This window comes from Corvus moneduloides, chromosome Z (genome assembly GCF_009650955.1).
Source record: "Corvus moneduloides isolate bCorMon1 chromosome Z, bCorMon1.pri, whole genome shotgun sequence".
Taxonomy (NCBI): Eukaryota; Metazoa; Chordata; class Aves; order Passeriformes; family Corvidae; genus Corvus; species Corvus moneduloides.
In genome coordinates, this window is record NC_045511.1 from 76,257,359 (window position 1) to 76,280,536 (window position 23,178).

The 23,178-nt window shown below is 42.9% G+C and overlaps 1 protein-coding gene across 7 annotated transcripts in view; it reads left to right on the plus strand.

Moving 5' to 3' along the window:
• XRCC4 (X-ray repair cross complementing 4) overlaps nucleotides 1-23,178 on the plus strand; it is an 89,357-nt gene that overhangs the window by 61,115 nt on the left and 5,064 nt on the right. For 6 of the 7 annotated variants that reach the window (XM_032096790.1, XM_032096789.1, XM_032096786.1 and 3 more), the window contains 2 exons: nucleotides 40-192; nucleotides 574-677. In XM_032096790.1, coding sequence (XP_031952681.1) covers nucleotides 40-192; nucleotides 574-677 — 257 coding nt within the window. Of the gene's footprint in view, nucleotides 1-39; nucleotides 193-573; nucleotides 678-1,484; nucleotides 10,139-23,178 lie in introns of those variants that run through there. The other variant, XM_032096793.1, reaches the window with a different exon arrangement.

A 23,178-nucleotide genomic window follows, 5' to 3' on the forward strand; every position in this document is an offset into this window, starting at 1 on the left:
AACAGAAGAATTGGTGTAACAGTTAATTTTGTACTGCAGGCTGGAAAAATGCGTGGAAGCTAAAGAGGAGCTGGAGGCAGACCTTTACAGCAGGTTTATTTTGGTGCTGAATGAAAAGAAGGCAAAGATAAGAAACTTGCAGAAGTTGCTGAGTGAAGCTAAAGAGTCTGCAGTGGATGCCAAGTGTGCAAGGTATTCAATGTCTCTAGGTTTCCTGGTGTGGTACCTGCTGCATGTTTGAGTTCAGTTTCCATTTCCTTGGCCCTGATGGTGAGTGACAGTTCTTCCTGGCTGAGGGCTGGGTTATCCAAACCAATCCTGAAAGTCATGGAAGGGGAGGATTCTTTCTGGCATCCCTGCAAGCAGCAGCATATTGCTGTGGGTGCTGTAGTAAAGAAGTGAGTGTCTGATGGGTCTGTCCTGTTTTCTGCTGGGCTGCAGCTGATTTCCCAATCAGAATATGTCCCTGCTGTTTCCATAGGTGGTAATTTTGTACCCATTCTCCCTGAATTATTTAATTCCTTTGGGAAAAAGAAAAATCTAATATTTTTCCCATTATTTTAATGTTTTTAGGGATAGTATTGCTACTACTCAGATGGTAATAAAGAGAGAAAACAACTATGATGCCAGCACTGATGAGGAAAGTGAAAATCCAGCACGGGCCTCGTTGCCATCAGGTAAGACAGAAGGCATTGTCTTTGTGTGATATCACAGGCAGGCTTCATGTGAATAAACCTTAAGGAAGGCAAAATACTACCTGACAGATTGCTCTGTGACAGGCCAGCCAGCAAGCCTTAAAAATACCTCTCCTGAAGCAGAGTACAATACTGGCATTTTCAAATTAGAGAGAGGAGGTTTAAAAGCAAGTTGCACGAGTGAAGGCACTGTCATTTCTTGCAAAGTGACAAATTACACACTTTGCAGAACTAATGACAGTCTAACAGTATCTGAACCATCAACAATTCCACTTTAAATTCTAGGAATCATGATGTGTGTGCCATGATTGATAAAGTGTAAAAGGTAGCTCCTGACAGTTTCAATAGTATTTAAAAAGGGGAAAGAGAGGAAGTTTAACGGCTATAAAAAGAGTTGTGTGCATAAACGGAATGAAAATGTATTTATAGCAGAATCCACTTTAATTTGTCAGAGAATTTTTGGCCTTGTGAAGATGCTCATGAAACTTAATCTGACACATGTTTCCAGGACTAGAGCCTTGTAAAGTGTGTGGGATGCAGTGATGGCCCATTATAAAGTACAAGATATTTAACTTTGAATCAGAATTTTGGCATGTTTGTGGTAAACTAGCGGGAATACACAGGGCAAATGCTATCAAAGTTTCAAAACTGCATTGATAGGTGTAATATGGTTATATATATGTATAGATATATACACATGTGTGTATAAAAACATATACATAAACCTCCCTTCAGGTCTGCAAAGTTTGCTATGGGTTCTCTCACTGGAGCTTTTTATTTCCGCTGTAGGGAAAGGTAATCCAGACACCACTGTGTTCCTGTAGAACAGCAATTCTCTGTGCACATTGGGAACCAGAAGTGTTCAAGACCCTGTTGCCAGTGGCAAGCAGCTTTGTCACTCATGTGGGGCTGTTTGCTGAGGAATTTCTGGCTTTCTATAAAGTGGGCAGAGCTCCAGACAAGGAGGAAATTGTGATCACAGAAAGAAGTCATTTAATGCTGCACTGTGCTCTCCAGAAATCTTTGCTTTCAGGTGGTAATTGGTCAGTTCAGATAACATGATGAGAAATACTTTATTTTGTGAAATGGCAAGGAAAAGTGGAAGGTGTGGAATCTTCTTCTAAGTAGCTCAGTGAGAGTTTTGAGACTGAGATACGTATTTAAAAATGAGAACTCCACCACTGCCCTGCTCAGGCAATCATGTGGGACTGGACTGATCAGTGTTGCAGGAAAATACACCAAAAGGTGTAAGCACAAAATGTGCTTTGTTTTGCCTTTGAGGGATGTAGTCCTCAGGGTTTTGGTCCTGACTGGAGAGTTCAGCTGCAAAATTGCAGATAGCATGAAGACTATAAACTATAAAGACATAAGACTATAAATGCTTTGGGTAACACACCTGAGCTTTTCAAGGCCCTCACAATGAGTATCCCTTAGGCCAGTTCGTGCTCCTCTTATGTGCACAGCTTTCTCTTTCCGTGGAAAATAAGAAAGCACAGCTGGGTGCTGAGTATCTGCAGTCTGGCCTAGAAGTTCCACATTCAAAAAGAGGCAGACCACGTATTCATGGAAAAAAATAAGGATTCAGGGATGAGTGGAATGAGGGGATAATGAAGCTCATGGAAGCATCAGGGACTGTAAGACATAAAGGATAATACAGATAATGTTTGGGGGTTTTTTTCCTGTTTATCTTAGTTTTCCTATCTCTTTGTCCATCATTGTACTTCTTTTCCTTTTGGACTTGGCCATTGCAGGAGTCAATGAGAATTAGAAGACCATTGAGGTCATTTTAGTAGATATTGGTGAAACCCACAATCAAGAGAGAAGATGGTAATTAAAAAACTTCCTTGAAGGAAAGTGAAGGCAGGTGTGTGTATGCCCACAAAATGCGTTTGTGTATGTGGATGTCCAAATAACTTGCCATTAATTGAAAAAGCAGCCGTGCTCAGCAGGTGATTTGGTTTGTGTTGGGAGGGGAAAACCAGGGGTGGTTCCATCACAACATAATTCTGTTCTAGCAGCTCATGGGGATGTGACACAGAAGCTGTGAAACGCAGACAGTGCAAAGTTAGCAAAAAATCAGGACTTGCTGAGCTGCAGAGGTTGAAACTCTGTCCGAAGGTTTTTCTTAGCCACCCATAATTCTTCTCAAATTTCTTCTCCCTGAATTTTTGGGGTGCTTCAGGGTATTGCTGTGGATTCAGAAGAAAAACCTGCTGATGTTTATTACAAGAAAATTGAATGACACATTCAGTTACCAGTCCGGTGTTGTTGATCTGATGCAAATATTGTAACAAGACCCAATGAAGAAAAAAATACTGAGAAAATGAATCAGAATGATTAATTTCAATCTTTGTAAAGGGGCAGAATCTGTAGCCTAAAAGTTTACCTAAAATGTCTTCTTTTTTTGGCGTTTCCAGTACTATTTGTGGGTATGATTTATGGTTTGCTTTTTGACTGCAGTTTCTGCTTCATAGCTCAAAGCAAGGATCAACTGAAACATGGTAGTTTTTGTCTTGCCTACACACTGATGTAGTTAATGCTTTATTTTGTAAAGGAACAAATTAAAATTTAATTAGTAAGTATTTTAAAGTGCTCATAAAAACAGCTGATGAGACTTATGCCCCTTAGAAATAGTGCAACATCTATAAATAGTAATAAAATTATAAATAATACTGTATGTGATTGTATACAAGAGCTTTGCCCATCATGCCATGAACACAGAGGGAATTTATTTGAAGTATTGTTTAGGGGTGTGAATGTGAGGCTGAGAAAGGCACAGAACTGCAGCTCTCACTGGAGTTTGATAAGTTCTGAAGCAGCAGCTACAGATGACCTGTCAGGTCCTTGAAATGCCTGTGAGCTCCTGCTTGAGAGAGGAAGGAAGAGATGAAGGAAATGCTCCTCCTGTTCTTCACAGATGGTGTGTCAGGAATGTATCTTGAGAGCAGGGTCGTTTTTGGTTTGTCTTGTTGAGGTTTTGCTCCAGGGTTGGGGAGATTCTGTGCGTCCCCAAACCCAGGTGTAGTTGTTGTTTTCTCTGGTGCTTCAACAAAGTTCCCCCACCTGGAGCAGACTTCGAAATATCACTGAAGGTGTGGAGTGGGATAAGGCTGTGGTTCTCTTCATGTGCTGGTGCCAACTGGACATGATTGTTCTTTAAGGGGAAAAACAAACCCCTACAAACCCCAGAAATTGCCAGTGTGTGTTTCTCTTGGACTGGACGACTCAGCATGATGCCACCACACTGATGCAAGATGTTTTCTGTCATTTTAGGATGCAGAAGCACTTACTCTGCTTAAGGACAGCCCAGCTGTTACTGATTCCTCTTTCTTCCCCTCTGTGCTGAATTTTACTGGTTTTGTTTACTCCAGCTGCTCAGCCCTTCCTCCTAGGGATCCTGAAATGACAAAATCAGACTGATAAAACATCACTTGGTATCAGGGTTGGCAGTCATGGCTTTGTCCTGCAAATCAGACCCTTTTATTCACTGAGAAATGCTTCAGTGGTCCACGTGTCAAGAGGCTTTTAAAACACGAGTAAGGATGGGATAAATGTTCCCCTTCTCTGCTGCCTTCCCAGGAGCCTGAAAGGTAGATAGAAGGTAATAGTTTACTGTTCACAGTGCTTGGAAAGAGAATATTATTCCTCCTCCCAGGTATATGACAAAACTGCAGGGAAATATTTAATTATTGCAATCTGTTGTAGATATGAAGGATAACACAGCAGGTGGGATGTAAGCAATGGAAGAAATTATTATATGATTTATTATTGTTATTTTCAGTTACAAATGCTATTATATGTGTCTGCCTCTGGACAAAACAAGGCTGCTGTGCACCGATTTACAGTCAGCTTGCATCCTCTCTATTTTATTTTCTCTTGTCCCTAAATTCTTTAGTTGTATTTCACATCATAATTGGTAGGAATTACCTCTCCTTAGGGTAAGGAGAGACCTCATGATCTGCCCTGTTGGATCACATAAAATTTTATTATCTGCGTTTCTTGCTGAGTGTGTGGAAATATTCCATATTTCCCCAGACATTCAGAGCCCACGCTTCTCTGCATGTTTGATGACAGGGACAGGTTCAGAATTGGTTGTAATAAACTCTCTGCAGAGCCCACGGTAAGAGCAAGCACCTTGCCATCTCCCACTGCCTCACGATGCAAGTGTTCTCACCCCCTCCATTCAAGCTCCTGCCCTGGGGATTTCTTGTTGTGCCCTCAGGACTCCCTGGCCCTTTAAATTTAATTAGCTCTCCTGTGTAGTCCAATCCACTGATGGCTTGGTGCTGCTGGTTAATAAGCTTTGATCAAAGTTAATAATAATAAAAAAAGCCTGTTGTAACAGCACCCGGCTGTGCTGCGCAGTTAAAGTTCCATCTGTGAAGGCTTCTCTTTAAAAGTCTGTTTTTAAGGAGTTTTAGTACTTAGCCATTTTAATTTACCTCAGGCTTAAATTATTTCTCTTTTTGTCAAGCTGTAATTGAAAATGCTTTATCCCAAGGAATAATCCCATTTTCCTTTCCCTTAAAGCTGTAGATACCTTTTTTTTTCTTCCGCCATGAAACTTGATACTGATTTTTTTTTTTCCCCCCACAAACCTGATGGCTTTATGCCTCTGAAGTACTTGTGGTTGCCAAACTGGTTTCCCTCTGTGTTATACCAGGTGCCATGGTCAAAACACATTTACAGTATCAAGTGTCAAGATGTTCCATGCCCCTTCAAAAACCTGTTGTCAGTGTTGCACTCAGAGGGATTTACAGTGTATTACTTAGACATTTTTCCATGAAAACTATCAAAATTGCTTGTATCTCTGCACACACCTTCTTACTGTTCCTGCTTCAGCATCTAAAGTGATGCAGCTGAGTGTGGTTTCCCCTAAATGAGTCATTATTCAGTGAAATTATATAAGTGACAGATTTATGCTTTGCTAAGATTGTTGAAACTTTGGTGATTGATCAAAAAATTAGAGCAGCTGATGATCACACTGCAGGTTAGGTGCCACAACATTGATTAATATAAAATTTAAAAATGTTTGTCATTGTATTATCCACATACGGCTAAGTGTTACACATGAAAGAACTTTGTTTCCTTGGTGAGTTGTAAAATCTTCTCCAGTGCAATTTAATTCCTGCATAAATCATCAAATTAACTGTCTTTATTATATTTATTATATTAAATTGTAAGACCCTTATTTTAGAATCATTTTCAGGCCAAGCTGGTGATTCCAAGCTTGATGCACGCCCATGAATACTGTGTGGGTTTTTTTCTCCTCAACTGAAAAACCAGTTCAGAAATGTGCACTTTGAACAGAGGAAGAATTATTTCATTTTTGGGGGGTGGAGGGGTGTTAATATATTTATGAAAAGGAGAATAAATAACATAAATTTCCAGTTCTTAAATAAATCAAAGTCCATTAATGAAGCAGCACCTTCATAAACATTATCTCCTTCCATGAATAAACAGGTTTCCCAGCCCTATTTTGACACCTGTTTGTAGAGAATTTTACTCCCCAGTTGTGAAACTGCAACATCAGTGGTGCTGGAGCTGTGCCACCACAGCCCTGCTCTGCCTCATCCTCCTCAATACACATCTTACCAGGTGAGCAGGAAACTCCTGCCAGCCATCAGCTACCTGCCAGGGGCGATCCCCATTCCAGCTTTTGTTTCTCCTTTAATCCACAGTCCCTGCATTTGTTTAGCACTCAGGGTAATGATCCTTTTGGGATCTGGTGCAATTAAAGGACCTGGCAGGGGTTATTTTTCTTAACACCAAAACATTCTTCAGTACTTGTATTACGGACCATAGGAATCACTGAGTTCAGTGCACACTGAAATGCAAGCCTTGCCAAGGAAACCTCTGTCACACAGTTTCATTTTGAACTTTATCCTCCCACCTTCTCAGGCTGCTCCAAGCCCTGTCCAGCCTGGCCTCGGACACTTCCAGGGATCCAGGGGCAGCCACAGCTGCTCCGGACACCCTGTGCTGATGCCTTAGGTTTTAATATTTTTCCAATCCTGTGCTTCCCAGTGTGTGACTCTGCAGTTCCTTGTGGCCTGTTCACTTCTGCTCTCTGTGCCAGGCAGACACAACAAAGCCTCTCTGGGCCTGCTCTCCAGGGACACCCAGACCCTCCTGGGCCCAAAGTGTGTAAACCAACACCTTAAGAGGGAGGTGAGCTTGGGGGAACTCCATCATTAACTGAAGCTTTAATTGGAGAATTCACCCTGCTATGCAAATGAACCCAACCTATAAAAGTGTGAAGAACTTGTGACCTGGGGTCCACCTTGGGGTCCATCTGGGCAGTGGCCTCTGGCTCCCCAGGGGTACCTTTGAAGGCCTTTCAAACAAATCCCTGCCTTATTCCCTTACTCCTGTCCAGCCTCTGTTTCTAGGTGGCCTCTCAAGGCATCAGTGCCAGGGCCTCCCCACCCTCACAGGGAACAATTCCTTCCCAAAATCCTATCTAACCCTGCCTTCTGCCAGGTTTAATTCGGAGAGGAAGCGCGAGCATAAAAAATATTTACGTATATTTCATGATATACTGAAAACAATATAATTCACATGCAAATAACACAGTGCCTTTGCGTTCCTTTCCCTCTGGAAAATTGTATCTGTACTTTAGACTATGTGACACTTGGTTTAGCACTGTTGGATTTTGGAGAAGGATCCTTTCAACAAGGAGAAGTGTTGGTTCTTGAGGATAAAAGGTTCCTAGAAGAGTGGCGATCCTGAACATTGGGATAAAAGCCGTTTTTGTCAGCTAGGGAGCGGGCTGCCTATCAGTGCCAGCCAACAAACCCTGGATCCTGCAGGTGCCGGCAGACCAGGGAGCAGCACATTCGAGCAGAGTTTGCTGAAACCTGAGGCTGCTCCACGTTCTGTAACAGCTCTCCGGATGCCGAGTTGAATATTTTGTAGGCTGCTCTCCCCAACTCCCCGTCACCCGTGTGTTTTGTGCAGTCTGGTGGGCAGTCAGGCAGGGGGCAGTTCCCACACACCAGTTTATCTTTGATTTGGGGTTTGGCTCTCCCTGGGAAGGGCATTTGCTCCGGCCACCTGTGCGACACTCGCTGCCGTAATTACCTGAATGACTTCCCAGCTGCATCGCGGTGTCTCATCCCAGCAAGCAGCCTATCTTGATTAAAAGCTGGGTCTCTTAGGATTGCACTGAGCCCTGTGGTTGCTCCCTTGCTTTATTACTTCTCCAGGTTAAAGCACGCATCCTCGCTTTTAACTGGGAGTTTTCTCAGCCAGGCTGCACCCCGTGAGTCTGGTGAGTCTTTGCTGGATTTGAGAGTTGGTTTCCCTGTTTGGCTTTGCTTCCTGTAGCCCTTTTTTATAAGCCCAGTGAAAACATGATGGAAAGCAGATTTTACACCTAAGGAAATGTCAAAATCGTCACACTGTCTAAAACAGTTTTTCTATTCCTGTTTTATTTTAATCCTTTGAAGCACCTTTGCTTAAGAAGGAAATCTCTTTACTCCGTCTAAAAGTCATGAATGTAATACTCCCACAAACTTTTTTTTTTTACTTATTCCCTCCTCTTCTTCTCTGCTGTCCTGCTTATTTTACTGGATGTTTTTGTATTTATGCCCATCTCAGGTAAAAGGTACTGTCCTGAAGTCACCTTCCTATGTGTCCTTTAGCTTTTATTCTTAAAGTGGCATGCAGATCAATCTAAAAGACACTGAGGGTGAGGTGATAAAATTGTACTAGAACAATTTGCTTTACTCGATGGAAACCCTAAATGATAGCACTAAACTGATACAAAAATTCCACATAAATCATTTGGGATATTGCCAGACTTCCTGGAAAGCAGGTTTTTTTGTCAGTCATTACATTGGAAAACTGAGAAGTTCCTTTTCACCTTCAGGATGAAAGGCTCTTCTCAAGGACCCTTTTCCTCAACATCCATAATGCTGCACACGTCACTTAAACGAGTTTCATGCAGAATGTTAGAAATCTGTGAAACCTGGAAGGGGAAAAATGGCTTTAAAATAATCCAGAGAAATTTGGCAAATGACATCTGTAGTTATTACTCCAGATTTCGTTGTGCATTTTGCTGTTTTCTGATTGGTTTTGAAGGTTAACCTGGTTGGTTTATGGACAGCAGGCCAGGTGACCTCATACAGGAGCTCTCAGTTACACACCTTCTGTTCAGGGAGGTCAAACACAAAGTTACACACTCTAAAGGACAGCTTTCCCATATGTGATCTGATAGAGAGGGTATGTTTTCAAAACTGGAGCTGTCAGCAGCATCTTATTAATTTTGGGGTTTTTTTTCCTTACTGTATAAATTAAAAGTAATAAAGGATGTAATGCCAAAGCAAAAGTATTGAAAACTCTTGAGTTTTGCTTTTTTAATTGGGTGGAGAGAGAACCCAACATACATGAAGCAGAGAGTGTGTATTTCCTCATACATACAAATACCTCATTTATTTAAGTTTTTTTCATATCTGATTAATTTTACTCTGTTAGGACACACAAAACATGACACCTGCTAACCCTGCAGAGAGAATAAAATTCACGAAGGTCAGAGCTTTACATTTATATTTAGGAAAACCGGCGCAAAACCCACTCTGGGCATCCTGAGTGGGACCCTCCTCTCTTAGAAACTAAAGATCTAACTTTTGTTTTAAAAAGGCAGATTTAAATAAAGATATGCTCACAGATGGATTAATCTTCCTGCAGTTTTCATCTGCATTTCACAAGCCTTTACCTAGTGACAGCTTTGCTCCTGTTCCTGTGAGTTAATAGGTGTGATTGTGATCACCTGGGACCAATCACACTGAAATCATTGGGCCCTCTTTAATACTCTTCCCAAATTTAAACTCTGTAATTCACTTTTCCTGAGAAGGTATCCCTGTAGTCAAGCTGCAAACCTTTTCTTCCCTTGTAGCTTATAAAAATGTCAGTAATAACTCCTTTATAGCTCATTACCCATTCTCTCAGTGTATACAAAGGCACAATGTCACTCTTCATGCAAACAGAAATTTGGATGCTCTGTGAGCAGCTCAGAACATATTGTTCTAGAAATTTGGATATCTAAATATAAGTTAAAATTAGTGACCATCTTTAATTGTCTTTTTTTTTTATAGAATGTGGGGTAAAATACAGACCTTGTTGTGTAGATATCAGTTGTGTCCAATTTCAGCATAATTAAACTTTTAAAAAGATATATTAGTGTTCACTTCTATGTACCAATATTTCTGAATATATTAAGAATATAATAAAAATTAAAATTTTTCATTTATTCCATTATAGTTTTTCTTAGCAAGTAACTGCCTCAATCCCTTGAAAGCCACAATCAAAATAAATTAGTCTTCAGCATTGATGTCCATGGCAGAAAACCAGTTTACTATGCCTATTTCAAATGACTCCCACTTCACCTCCAGGGAATTCCTTTGTTCAGTTTGAGAGGAGAGTTTGTTTGTTTGTTTGTTTGTTTGAATAAAAATATTAAACTTCCTCAGCACAGAAGTGAATAGGCAGCTCTTTGGTAACTGTGGTGATAGCAAAAAATCTCAGCTTTCAAGAGTGACCAATGATTTAATGGGTTAATCCAACAGTAGCTTGGAAAGAAAGTGATGTAGCCAGTTCAGGCAAGACCAAAAGTCTTAATTTTTGTCTCTGTAATGAACCTGTTTGTTTCATTTGGAGAAATAAACTCAACTTGTGAGAGAACCCCTTGGAGCAGGGCTTTGTGTCAGCCGAGAGTGAATCTTCCAGGTGCGCTCACCTGGCTGCAATATTGTTCCTGGTTATACAGCTCCCAGACTTCCCTCTGCTGATCCTGCAACTGTCTCCAATTCCCTACAGGAAAAGCAGGGTTTATTTGGGATTAGCCATACTGGGAGCTGTTGTCTCACTGAGGAAGAAAACAGCTCTTTAATCTATAGCCAGGTGTTGGATTCTCACAGGGATACTCATTACCTGGGTTCCTGGGAGAGGAGGGTCAGGTCAGGAGTATCTGATTGCCAGCAATTTCCTTTAAGACCTTTCCTGGTTAACCTGTCTGTCATCCCCCAGGGGTTCTTTCAGGGGGTCGTGTTGGCGTTCTGGCACACTACAGTGCGTTATTTGAATTTTGTCCCACCATCTCCACGTGGTGTGAATGCACCTCATCTGCTGAAGGCTTCAAAGTCATTTAAAAAAAATCTGGGAAGTTTTAAATATAAAAATAAAGCTGTTGTGTACTCCCTGCTTGGTTGTTTACTTCACTACACCTCAACAAATATTAACTTCTCTAGTTAGGCATGAAATTTGCTGTGCTTTAGGAACAGTATCATTAACTAAATGGCTCACTGGTAGCTCGTTGCTCCTGCTGGCAGCATCAAAACATTTTGGCTGCAATCTTTGAATTCTAGCAAGACTTGGAGAATTTTGATGAAGGTGAAACGTTCTTTTTTGTGGGTTTTGTTGGGTTTTGGGTTTTGTTTTGTTCAAGAGGTGAAGAGAAGAAAGCAAAGAACAGTCACTTCCATGGAGCTGCCCTGTGGCCCAGGGAACAGGGAAGGAATATGTGATAAGATTTGGGACACATCTCTGGGAAGTGAGGCACTGGCTTCTTGCATCATTGATCAGTTTGTCAGGGAGGGGGATGAGAATGAAGCAGGTACCAAAATGTGATTCTTTGTGTTGGAAACAGCCTTACCTGACAGAGCCCCTCACACCTGTGTGGGGTGCAGGAAGAGCACCACGGCCAACCTTGGGGAAATCTCCTGGAAATGCTGATTTTCCAAAGCAGTTGCATGTTGTGAACCCCTGAATTTCCATTGTTAGCTAAGTCACTTTGTCCTTGGTGGCCAGTGACTCCTGTTTTCCATACGTGGAAGACTCATAGTGTTTTTTGTTGGGATTTGCAGGAGCACCCCCCTTGGTGTGGGGCGGGAAAAAAATACAGGATGTGCAATATGGCAAGGATATTTGGTAGTAATTAATATTCTTGGCCAGTCTGTAAAAGTCCCACAAAATCCGTGAGACAGGGGTGTGTGTAGATCACACAGCAGCCTGGTTTGGGTTGGAAGGGACCTTGAGGATCACCCAGTGCCACCCCTGCCTTGGGCAGGGACACCTCCCACTGTCCCAGGTGCTTTCAAACCCTGTCCAGCCTGGCCTTGGACACTGCCAGGGATCCAGGGGCAGCCCCAGCTGCTCTGGGCACCCTGTGCCAGGGCCTGCCCACCCTGCCAGTGCCCATGGATTTCACCTGGCTGCTTTTCTTGGTGTGTAATTGTGTCACAGCACACAGCAAGCAGTTCATTTTTCGTTTAGTCCTCGTGCTTAACAGAGCTGATAAACAAGGGCTTTCCTTTGACCAGAATCGCCTCCTCTGCATTTGCTGAGAGACACCACTGACCCTGACTGCTTGCCATCAGCTTCCATCCGTGTCTAGAGGTGAATCCTCACCCACACATCATCCCAGCACTGCTGTCAGTTCAGTTAGCACTAAGAGCACTGGGTTCATTCCCTGTCCTTCACAACGGCTGTGCCTTGCTCAGCCCTGGCTTTACCCAGGACTGTTTGCAGCCTGCCTGAAGGCAGAGTTCCCCGACTCGCTCACTTGACACCAAGAGATCTGAGTCACAGTTCCCAGCGCTGTGTTTCAAACCACGTCGCAAGGTGTGCTGAGTAAACCTCCCCACAGAACACCGTTTGTGTGGCTGCTGCCTGCAAAACGAGCCTTTATGCAGCAGATTCAAAACATGTTGATGCTCCAGTGGAAGCTGCTTGTAAATTGCACCTGATTTGATTTCAGTTCTGTTGAGCAAAAAGGTCCATTCCAATATCATCACCTGCCTTGATTCTTAAAGGAAACAAAAATTTCTGGATTGATGTGAAATGCAGATGGACTTTTAGATTAAATCAATTTTCAATCATTTCACTATACTGTCATTCATTTTTCATATGATGTGCCCTATTTTTATTTCACCTTGCTGTTTTTTCTGTCTCTTACATGTTTAAAACTATTTCATTAACCAGTGAAATTTAGGAACATGATCTGCCAAGTTTCTGTAATTCCTGCGGACATTCACAAATCACTAACCAAGCACAAAATGCCATCAAGATACAGAAGAAATATAAATACACCTCCTCTCTGCGTGCCCAGGAGGGATAAGCTCCTATTGTGCACTTAGCTTAACTTCTCATCAAAGTAGAGAATAGACAACTATTTTCTTTCTGGAACTTCTAGGTTAAACTTCCCGGAAATGATTGAGTCTTACAGCTTGTAGGGAAATGTAAAAAGTGCTTCTGCCCACCAAGGACTTGATAAAGATTTTTGGCACTTGTGACATGAATGCATTTGTCTTTTCCCTGTGATCAGAAATGGAGGCAGGCTGTGAATGATGGAAATGTGATCTTTGATTTCCCACTTCCCTCTGCCTAATCTGATTTTTTCTTGAGAGAGAGAGAGAGAGAAATGAAAGGTGTTGCACAGCCAGCCATCACACTGAGCAGCTGACCTCAATTACTGCAGGCTGATGACATTCACCACATCACACCAGGGGTAAAATCAGATCTCTGCCATGAGTCCTAACGTCTCGGGAGCCTCCTTGTGAAGCGGGGCAGGGATTAGAAGATTCCCAGCAGAGGATTTTGGAGGGCTGTGAGTGCTTTCAAGCTATCCTTAAGATATTTGAATCATGAGATTGATGCCAGTCATTTTCACAAAGCATCAGCAAGGTCAAAACTGACTGGCCTTTGGTTTGTGTGCCTGTGTGAGTGAAGTATGTCACTTTCTAGGCTGTTGAGCTGCTTCCTGATGCTTTATTCTTTACTCGGCTGCAACACTTGGCTCAGGAGCTGCCAAATGAAAAAATCTACTATGAGCATCAGAAAGCTGTGTCAATGTCTGAGAACCTGCTGGCTAGCTTTGTAGTGTTGTTAAATTTTGATAATCTAATAAAATAATATGCTGAAAATCACATTATGCTGGAAACAGGCATCAGTCCCACTGCTCCTGAGAGAAGGAGGGTCTTGTCCACCTCACAGAAACATGGAATTACAGATTCATAGAACCACTAAGATTAGAAAAGACCTCAAAGATCATTGAGTCAGAGGGCTAACCCAGCACTGCCACGTCCCTGAACACCACATCCACACTTTCATTGAACACTTTCAAGGACAGTGATTCCACCACTGCCCTGGGAAGCCCGTTCCAGTACTTGACAACCCTTTTTGTGAAGAAATTATTCCTAGTACCCAAACTAATCCTCCCCTGGTGCAACGTGAGGCCATTTCCTCTTGTCCTGTCTCTTGTGAGGTGACAGATCAGCCCCCATGCTGGGGCTTTGGGGACACAGTCACTGAGTGTTGGTGAGCCAAGGAGGGGTGATTGTTTATTTAGGATAACTGAGGATGGAAGACATACAGCTACCCCATTGTAGGCACTTTTATGTGCACTGGAGGTGTTTTATGTGCAGGGAAAGGCCAGCTGTGCCACTGAGGTGTCATTGACACTGGAGAGCTGCACTGAGCATCCAGGTAAGCCAGCACTTTCAGGAGATGTTTATATTTTATGGCTGAAAGACATTAAATGCTTTCCTAAAGCCCCATCCCCAGTAATGATGTGTCTGTAGCCTACTGAGGAGTATTTTCACTGGATGAACAATGTAAAATAAGTCACTGGTGAATTCCCCTTAGGCAGAAGAGTGTCTGTCAGCTGGAGGGAAAGGAATGGGCGCAGGAGATGAGCCCTAGTGGGGCAGTGGGATAATCCACAGTTCCTGTCTTCTGGTGGGAGACAAGGTATTAAATTTGAGGTACAGGTTAGGGATTTTGCAGCTCTAAGGTGGGAACCGTGTGTGTTTCACTCTCTGCTGCTCCATGCTTCTGCAGCAGTGAGAAGTACAAGTAAAGGACAGAACAAATTGCATTTTCGTTTAGGTTTTTTTTTTTTTTTTTTCCAAAATGGGACGTCAGGAAGAAGTGGCACTGCATTTTGGTGAGATTAAGCTATTTCCCACTTCATTCTCCTCACTGTGGCTTGATAAAATTACTGCGGGAGAGAGCTGACATAACATTTATTAAGAGCAGCCAGTGGCTCAGTCAGTTGTGACTCTTATCCCGGCAGCAGCGAATTCACCCTGCTCTGTGCTGTGTGTCCTTTGTCTGGGGTAGGAAACTACAAGGGAAAACAGCCCCCAAACCCTTCCTGCCAGCAACCTGTTGTCTCAGAGCTGAGCTTCTCCAGTGGCCCAGGCTGCTGCTGTCCCCATTCAGGACAACACTGACATTTTCAATTCGCGGCTGCTTCTCAGAACAAATCATCCCCTTGTTGCTCATGGGCCCGAGGAACTTTAAAATCCCCGTCTGGCAGACAGGAGGTGGCTTTATTTTCCTTAGATATCCTTGGATAACTAGGTCAACACAGTTCTTGTTATCAGCTGCAATAGTTGTTATGAGTGAAAACAATGCTAGAGGAAGTGACAGGTAATTTTGTGGTGAGGGTTCCTGAGGGTAATGCTGAAGGCACAGAGCATTTTCCTTTTCTAAAACCACCAAAACAAGAGGCTCTGATGTGTGACCGTGCAGGCTAGCAGCAGTCCAGGGGCCAGCAAGCTGCGTGGACTGGGAGCCCATCACAGCACCTGGGAACGTCCCCCCAAAACAGCCCTGACCATGCAGCACCCTTCAGCTTTTCCAAGGCTGGGGAAGATTTATTGTATCAAACAGAATTTCATATCCCAGGATAGGTTTGGTGTGTTAGCAGTTTAAAAATGGATGTTTTAGTCGTGGTGATGCTTTTTTTCCTGGTAGTTCAGGGGAAAGAAAACAGCAATGGACTTTAATCTCTTTTATGTAATTTAACCAAAAAGAACAAAGCTGCTATGTGCAGGTTTTGCAAGAGAGGGAATGGTCAAGAAGGATTCTAGGTGTTTCTCAGGTAATGATATTACTCAGCTGCCTTTTCAGGAAATACAATTTGAAGTGACTGCGTTCATGCCCAGCATGCAATTAGCCTTTTGCTTTGTTTTGTGCATTTCACCAGCAAGCTCTATCCCAGAATAATACTCTGAATTCTCAATTGGTGTAATTCATTATGGTTCCATTAACTTCCAGAGAGGCTGCTCTGGTTTATTCTGGCCCCGTCCCTGGCCAAAGTGTTCAGTTCTGAATATGTAATAAAAGTGTTACTCATCTGAGCAGCCGCTATTCACATCAGCACTTTGTGCCCAGTCCTGGAGGGTTTAATGTGGGTTTTGTTGGTCAACAAAGAGGGTGTTGTGTGCATGGGCAAAGATTAGATGTATCTTTCTCTGCTTTTGAACTCTGTTCTGATGTTTTTCACTCTTCTGCACAGTGTTCTCCTCCACGAGGACTCAGACCAGACTGGCCTTCCTGGGAGGCAGGGTGCCAAAATAACACCCAGTACCAGCAACCACGGGGCTGAGGGCAGCACTGTGGAGCCTTCCCAGCTCCCACTGGAGCACACAAGGAAGGAAAATATTTTTTTAAATGTCAGATTCGGAACTCTGTGTGATTTCTTCTTTTTTTTTTTTTTTTTAAATTATTTTTTAAGTTAGGTATGCCAATATAATAATGATTAATCCATTCCAATAAAGGAAAATTGCAGGTTCTCAAACGTCTTCTTAGACAAGAATGATGATGGTTAGAAACAACAGTAGTTAAAGGCAAAAAGTTGTAGCTTTAAATAATATCAGCATTGTTTTTTTCTAAGGATCAAGCTGTCAAATACAGCACTACTTAGGGTAGCTGGAGTACTTCTAAGATGGAACCTTTAATTTGAGAAAATGTCATACCAAGATTCTCTGGTTTACATTTTTTTTTTTTTTCCTGGAAAGAGTAAAAAAAACCCCATATGATACAATATTTTCTGCTTATAGAACCTTGTTATGGCTTTCTGTCATCCCACACATCACCTGCTTAACCTAGTGACTTTATTCTGCTTTTACAGCGAGTGAGCTTAATTCTTCAAGTCTTTGTAGCCTGAAACACCTTTTTTTCTCTTGGTTCTCTAGAAAAAGTCATAAAATCATTCATACTTTCCAACATCTTTACCAAATTTCTCTGGAAATAACCCACTGACATTCTTTCTTTGACGACATCATGCTTTTATAGTATTTCATCACTGGAGCTTAGTCTGTGGTTTATATCACAGTGATCATCCCTTGGTATTCTTCCTGAAGCAAGGTGCTAGAGGAAAAAGTCCTTTCAGTCTAAACCAGTCAGTTGTGTTGTGGTGGGAAAAGGAGTGTGTGTTTACACACCCTTTATATTTAAATCCCATTTTCTCTAAGCTTTATTTAGTTAGAGGGAGACTGTATTACTTTTTGTAATCAAACCTTACCATTACAGTGACTGTTGTTTTGGAGAAATGTCAGGAAGTGTTTAAAATTTCCACAGGGCCTTAATAATTTAAATGAATTTTTAATGGTAAAGGGGCATGAGAATTGCCCAGTGTAATGAAATTACAAAAATACATTAAATATAGAAAAGCATTTTCTTCTTGCATATAGATATTTTGAGCTTGCACGAAATATTAAGCAACCATAAATTATCCCTATATATAGATATCCTTTTTTATTTTTAGAATCACTGCACACTGATGGAGGGGTAGAGGAATTGCATCAAGCTTTGCCAGTCCCAGGCTGTGTTTCACCCTTCAGTAATCCCTCAGGCAGCTGATACTCTGAATATCAGCAAAACTCAGTTGTCAGACTCTTTACCAGAAGAAAATACCATGTTTTCCAGGCTTGGATATTTGGGGTTTGTGTTTCCAGGTGGCTTTAGGGGTTTGAATGATCAAACCCCCATCACTGCCATTTTAATGAAGATTTTTCCCGGTGCCTCCTGGCCCTGGTGGCTCACAGGGACGTTGGCTGGGGGAGGATCCGTGGAACATGAGCACAGCTCAGGGCGGGATCCTGTTTTTTCTCACTGAGGGCTGCAGCTTTGCCATATGGAAAGACTATCCCAGAGTTAGTGGATCCCAGGGGAGCAGGGCCAGTCCTGTGTAAGGAGTCTGGCTGTGGCTCTCGGTGTCACACCACGCAGCTGCCTCACCCAGCCTCCTGGCTCTGCATCCCTGCTGTCTGATCGACTCGGGGCCTGGCTGTTTGCCATGGGCTCCTGCCATTCTTCTCCACCACTGCCCTCTAAAACAATCCCTGAGTGTGTCCCAGCTTGTCCATATCCATGTGCACCAGGGGTGTTTTCGTGGTGTGGGTTACATCTCCTGAAGCTGAGCTCCTTGCTGACTGTGCCCTGTCAGTGCTGGACTTGGCTCATGTTCACAGCCCAGCCAGACCTGGAGAGCCCTTCAGATGCCCAAGGACCTGGAGAAGAAAAACAGCCCATGTGAGAGTGTAAACACAGGTCTGGGGTCCTGCCACAGTTTTTACAATCCATTCACAATGAATAATAAATGGTGACTAAAAATCGTGCTGTGTATGTGTCCATGTGAATGTTTAGGAACATCCAAGTAGAAGTTGTTACAGATTAAACCAACTTCTTGATTCTGATTGAGACCTGCTGATTGATAATTTTTTGTTCATCGTATATCAATGTCTTGCACATGACCAGGTTTCACGTTCATTGTTCAGTAAGTGTTGTAATAAATATTAATGTGTTGCTGCTCTCAGAGTACTTACTGAGATCTTTAAAATTCTTTAAATACACCCTCAGAGCCTCTTAGGGCAACCAGAATTACCTGTAGCATTTTCCAGAGCAGAATTATCCGGTGATGTTGATTGAGATTGTGCCAGTGCATCTGCCATAAAAACATTAATGTCATGTCTGACTGAGGCACCTTCCATGTTCATCATTTCTGAATCCATTACAGAGACCTTAATGGCAGCTGTATATAAAGACATGCCATAATGACATCTTAAATGCTGTCTTTAAATTCACAGCATGAAAAGCCTTTTAGGAATACTGTATTTAGGTGAAAAAGAAAAAAAAAAAAAAGCAGATAGCTGACAGCAATTTGTAGATAATACTCATGGTATGTCTTTTATTTAGTGGAGGTTTTTTATTGATTTCAGGAGAAGTAAATGGGTCCAGAAAGCTAATAGTGTGAATAGAACTTTGTTCCTAGTGTATGACATGTGAGACTTCAGTTCAGCTTGTTCATTTCACAGCAAATACAGGAAAATGCATGACAGCGTTTGGACCTGTATCAGCTGGTTATACAAAATTAAAAAATATACAGTAAAAATAAAAGATCTAAAGCTTGTTAAATTAGGGGAAAAAACAAGGTCTATACATGCAAAAAGCACAATATAAATATTCCAACAATCCCTTCTGCAGGAAAGGTCATTTGAAAGGGCACGAGCTTCTCATGGAAAACTCTTTGAGAAGGAAGGGGTTTGAAATAATTCTGTCAAGGACCTTGTGTGGTCACTTCATGGGCAAAGATCTGCTTTCACCAGTCACCACAGTCTCCTCAGTTTGTCTCAAAGTTTGCTTAAGGCAGGGAGAGGAAAGGAGAATGGATATAAAAGAAGGCAGTACAAAATCTCACATGCTTCACCCCAAAGTTTTGATGATCATCAACTGAAGCTTGGAGGATGCTGGAGCAAAGCTTGGCTTTCCTGACGTTGTCATGTCTAACTTCCCATTTTTCCACTTCATTTTTCAAGACATTGAATACTTTGGGCAGTGGTTTAATCTTCAAAATACTTCAAATAAACATTTCAAAAAGGCCAAACCACATTTAATGTCTAGATTTGTTTCCTTAATTAGTTCATAATGTCGACGTCGCCTTTGGTCCTGTCAGTAGCAGTGTTTGGGGCATTAATTAAGCTTTTCACTCTCAGCTGTTCTCCATCAGCATTGACTGAAGGATTATGGACACACGTTATAATCTTTCACAAGCTGAAGAATCATATTGGCCATCTGAGTGGCTCGTGGGCCAGTAGATCCCAGCTTTTCTTGTGGCTGAGCCTTGCTCAATAACACCAGCCCTCTTCTCGTGCCTGCCCACCCCAGGAATCACCACTTCCCTTTTACTCATCTCGACTTTTGTCTTTTGATGACGAAATTTTGGGTGATTAGGCTCCATGCCATCGTCAGTTCTGTGTGTTCACGTGTAAGGACAGTTTTAAAGTGGCTGGTTTGTGTTCCAGGGTTAAAGCTGTGTGTCATTTTGAAGGGGTATAGGCCCTGTGTCACTGACTAATTTTAGAGTTGGTTATTTTAAAGCTTTAAATCTGTCTTTTTCTCAAAAAGACACAGTGCCACATGTTTATGTTCCTATTTTATCTCTGAAACAGCATCACATATTTATGGTGCTGTATAAATAAGTAGCAAAATACCTTCTGAGTGTAGTATTTGTTTAAATGTTTTTGTGCTTCCTTACAAATATATAGTGAAATACAGACAAGCAAAGTTCCTGTTTAAATAGGGTTTTATCTTGGATTTTTCCACCTGGAATGTCTTCCCAGGCTAAAATAGAAATATCTATAGTACAAAAAAGTGGAATGTGCAATACAATTGAAAAAAATCTTAGGCTTATAAGTACAACATGATGAAGTTATTAGTAGAGGTTACTGATTTATCCACCATAAAATACCATAATTATGAAAACATATATTTTCCAGAGTTATGGCCTCCCTTGAGTTGTATTGATTTTCTCAAAGGTTGTTTAATGGGGAAAGAAATCATTCTTGTGGCAGAGGAGTCTGAGCTCCTGGGGGGGGGATGTCCTGAGTGCAGCTCACACTTGAAATTTAAGGCTGTCTTCAGTACACAATTCCCTCTGGCCTCATGACTCCCGTGGGGTTCTTTGGGAGTGAACTGTGTGTCAGGATGGCGATCCTCTAAACCAGCTTTCATGTGCATGTCCAGGACAGACCAGGCAGTGCAAGGACTGTTCAGGCACCAGGGCAACCCCGTGCTTTATACAAAGAAATAAGAAAATAAATTTAACAAGTGATGGAATCACAGAATCATTTGTCTTTGTTGGAAAAGACCCCCAAGGCCATCCAGTCCCAGCTGTGCCCGATGCCCACCTTGTCCCCAGCCCAGAGCCCTGAGTACCACCTCCAGCCCTTCCTTGGACACCTCCAGGGATGGGCACTCCAAACCTCCCTGGGCAGCCCCTGCCAAGGCCTGAGCACCCTTTCCATGGGGAAATTCCTGCTGCTGTCCACCCTGAGCCTGCCCTGGCCCAGCCTGAGGCCGTTCCCTCTCCTCCTGTCCCTGTTCCCTGCGAGCAGAGCCCGACCCCCCCGGCTGCCCCCTCCTGTCAGGGACTTGTGCAGAGCCACAAGGTCCCCCCTGAGCCTCCTTTGCTCCAGCCTGAGCCCCTTTCCCAGCTCCCTCAGCCGCTCCTGGGGCTCTAGAGCCTTCCCAGCTCTGTTCCCTTCCTGGGACATGCTCCAGCCCCTCAATGTCCTTCTTGTTGTGAGCGGCCCAGAACTGACCCCAGGATTTCAGGTGGGGCCTGAGCAGTGCCCAGCACAGGGATGGTCACTGCCTGGTCCTGCTGCCACACTATTCCTGATACAGGTCAGGTGCCACTGGCCTTCTGGGCACACTGCTGGCTGAGAAAGTCAAAATACAGCCAAATAAAGTCAAAAGGCTTTATTGTCCGCAGATCTTTCAGTCACTGTTGTGTATTTCTCCATCCAAGAGATAATGAGTGAAGAATCTATCACAGGAGTAGCAGCAGCTCTCACTGTGAGGGTTTGAGACTCGCTGTTGGTATTCATTCAGAGGCCCAGTTGCAAAGTGCTCGTGAGCAGATCTGTTACTTACCTTCCCATTCCAAGTAGCAGCACAGGTGACTCTTACCTGCAGAGATTGTGGAGTCCCCATCATCCCTGGCAGTGTCCAAGGCCAGGCTGGATGGGGTTTGGAGCCTCCTGGGACAGTGGAAGGTGTCCCTGCCCATGGCAGGGGTGGCACTGGATGAGCTGGAAGATCCCCTCCCACCCAAACCAGCCTGTGGTTCTGTGGTTTTATGACTACATAAAGGTTAACAAAATAATCACTTACTGGTTTGAAATCAGTGAATAATGTTGATTGTTCACATTCTTCTTTAGGACTGACTTTCTGACCTCAGGCTCCACATCTGCACAGCCAGGGGTTAGGGATAATAAAGATTTCTGACATGGGGTAACCTTATAGGTGATCCTTGGAAGCCCCACCACTGCTGGTGCCGGGGCCTGAGCCACATCAGCTCAGACACCAGAAAATCCAAGTTGAGCAACAGTGATGGAGTTGCAGGCATGAGGTTTATGCTTTACGAGCCTGGTGAGGAATTACTCTGGGCTCCACTACCTCACATTGAATTGGGACATCGCAGCCCAGAAATCCTTTCCAAAGCTTTCTGTAGCCCCATGATTTCAGCTCTTGCGTCTGTCTGCTTTGTTGTTGTGTTTGCTCGACCTGCATGGTGCTTCATGTCTCCTGGGAGTTGTGTCCAGAAGCCTCCTACCTCCACCCTGGGTGGTACAGATGATCCAAATGGGACATCCCGGGAGCCCAGAGGATGACTCCAGCAAACAGTCACACCCGGGACACTGAGCTCATCCAAACCTCTTCAGACCACGACCTTTTTAGTGCTGATGCCTGAATTTGGAAGTGCTTGTGTGCCGGATGACGGCGCATCCAGCCGTGATGCACAGAAAATTAGCCTTCATACAGAGCTCTGAAAAGATGTGAGGGCCAGAGAGGGAGAAGAGATTCTCACAGTAAATCAGGAATTGCAGTGGGTTGTTGAAAAGCTGTTGCTGAGCAGCCTAAAACCACCACAGCATCCGAGTCACCAGCCTTGGTGCTGCTCCTGACAAGCACCCACGGAAAATAAAGCAGGGAAAATGGCTTCAGTTGTTAGGAGGTTTTTAGATGTCCAGATAGAAATTGCAAAATGTTGCCTCAACAGAGCACCTGCCTGACCCACATCAGGAAGGATCTGAGCACATCCCAAAGCTTTCTCTTTGTGCTGTGACAGAGGTACTAACTTCTAGGGGCTAGGGACACTATAAATTTGTAGTATTTTCAAGCGAAATCATAACCTTTAGCAATGCTCGTAAACAGGGACTTTTAAAGAATTATAATACCACTGAAGTATTTTCAGCAAAGCACATTAATGTGGGTTATTGAAACTTAGTATCTCTCATCTGATTATGTGGTTCATTGAAATTTCCCTTCTCAAGGTATTTTTTAAAAGAAAGATTTCTATTACAGATCATGGTTTTGATGATTAAAATTAATGAGCTCCCCCAGAGACTCTTGGATATGTGTAAAATGCGTTCCTTTTTTACCCTCTTGTATTTTGATAGATGAAAAGAGACTTTTTCATGCTTCCTGACCAAACTTATTATTTGTGTGTCAAATTTACCCTAATTTTTTTTGCCATGTGGTTTCAAGACAATGTGAGATGGCAACAGATGAGCACCTGAGTTATCTCCAACAAATAAGTGTTGAGAATGAAACCTTATGGCAAACAGATTTTGCCATAACTTGATTCATTTCCCTGCAGGTTTGAAATAAGGGTGTTTTGTGGGGTAGT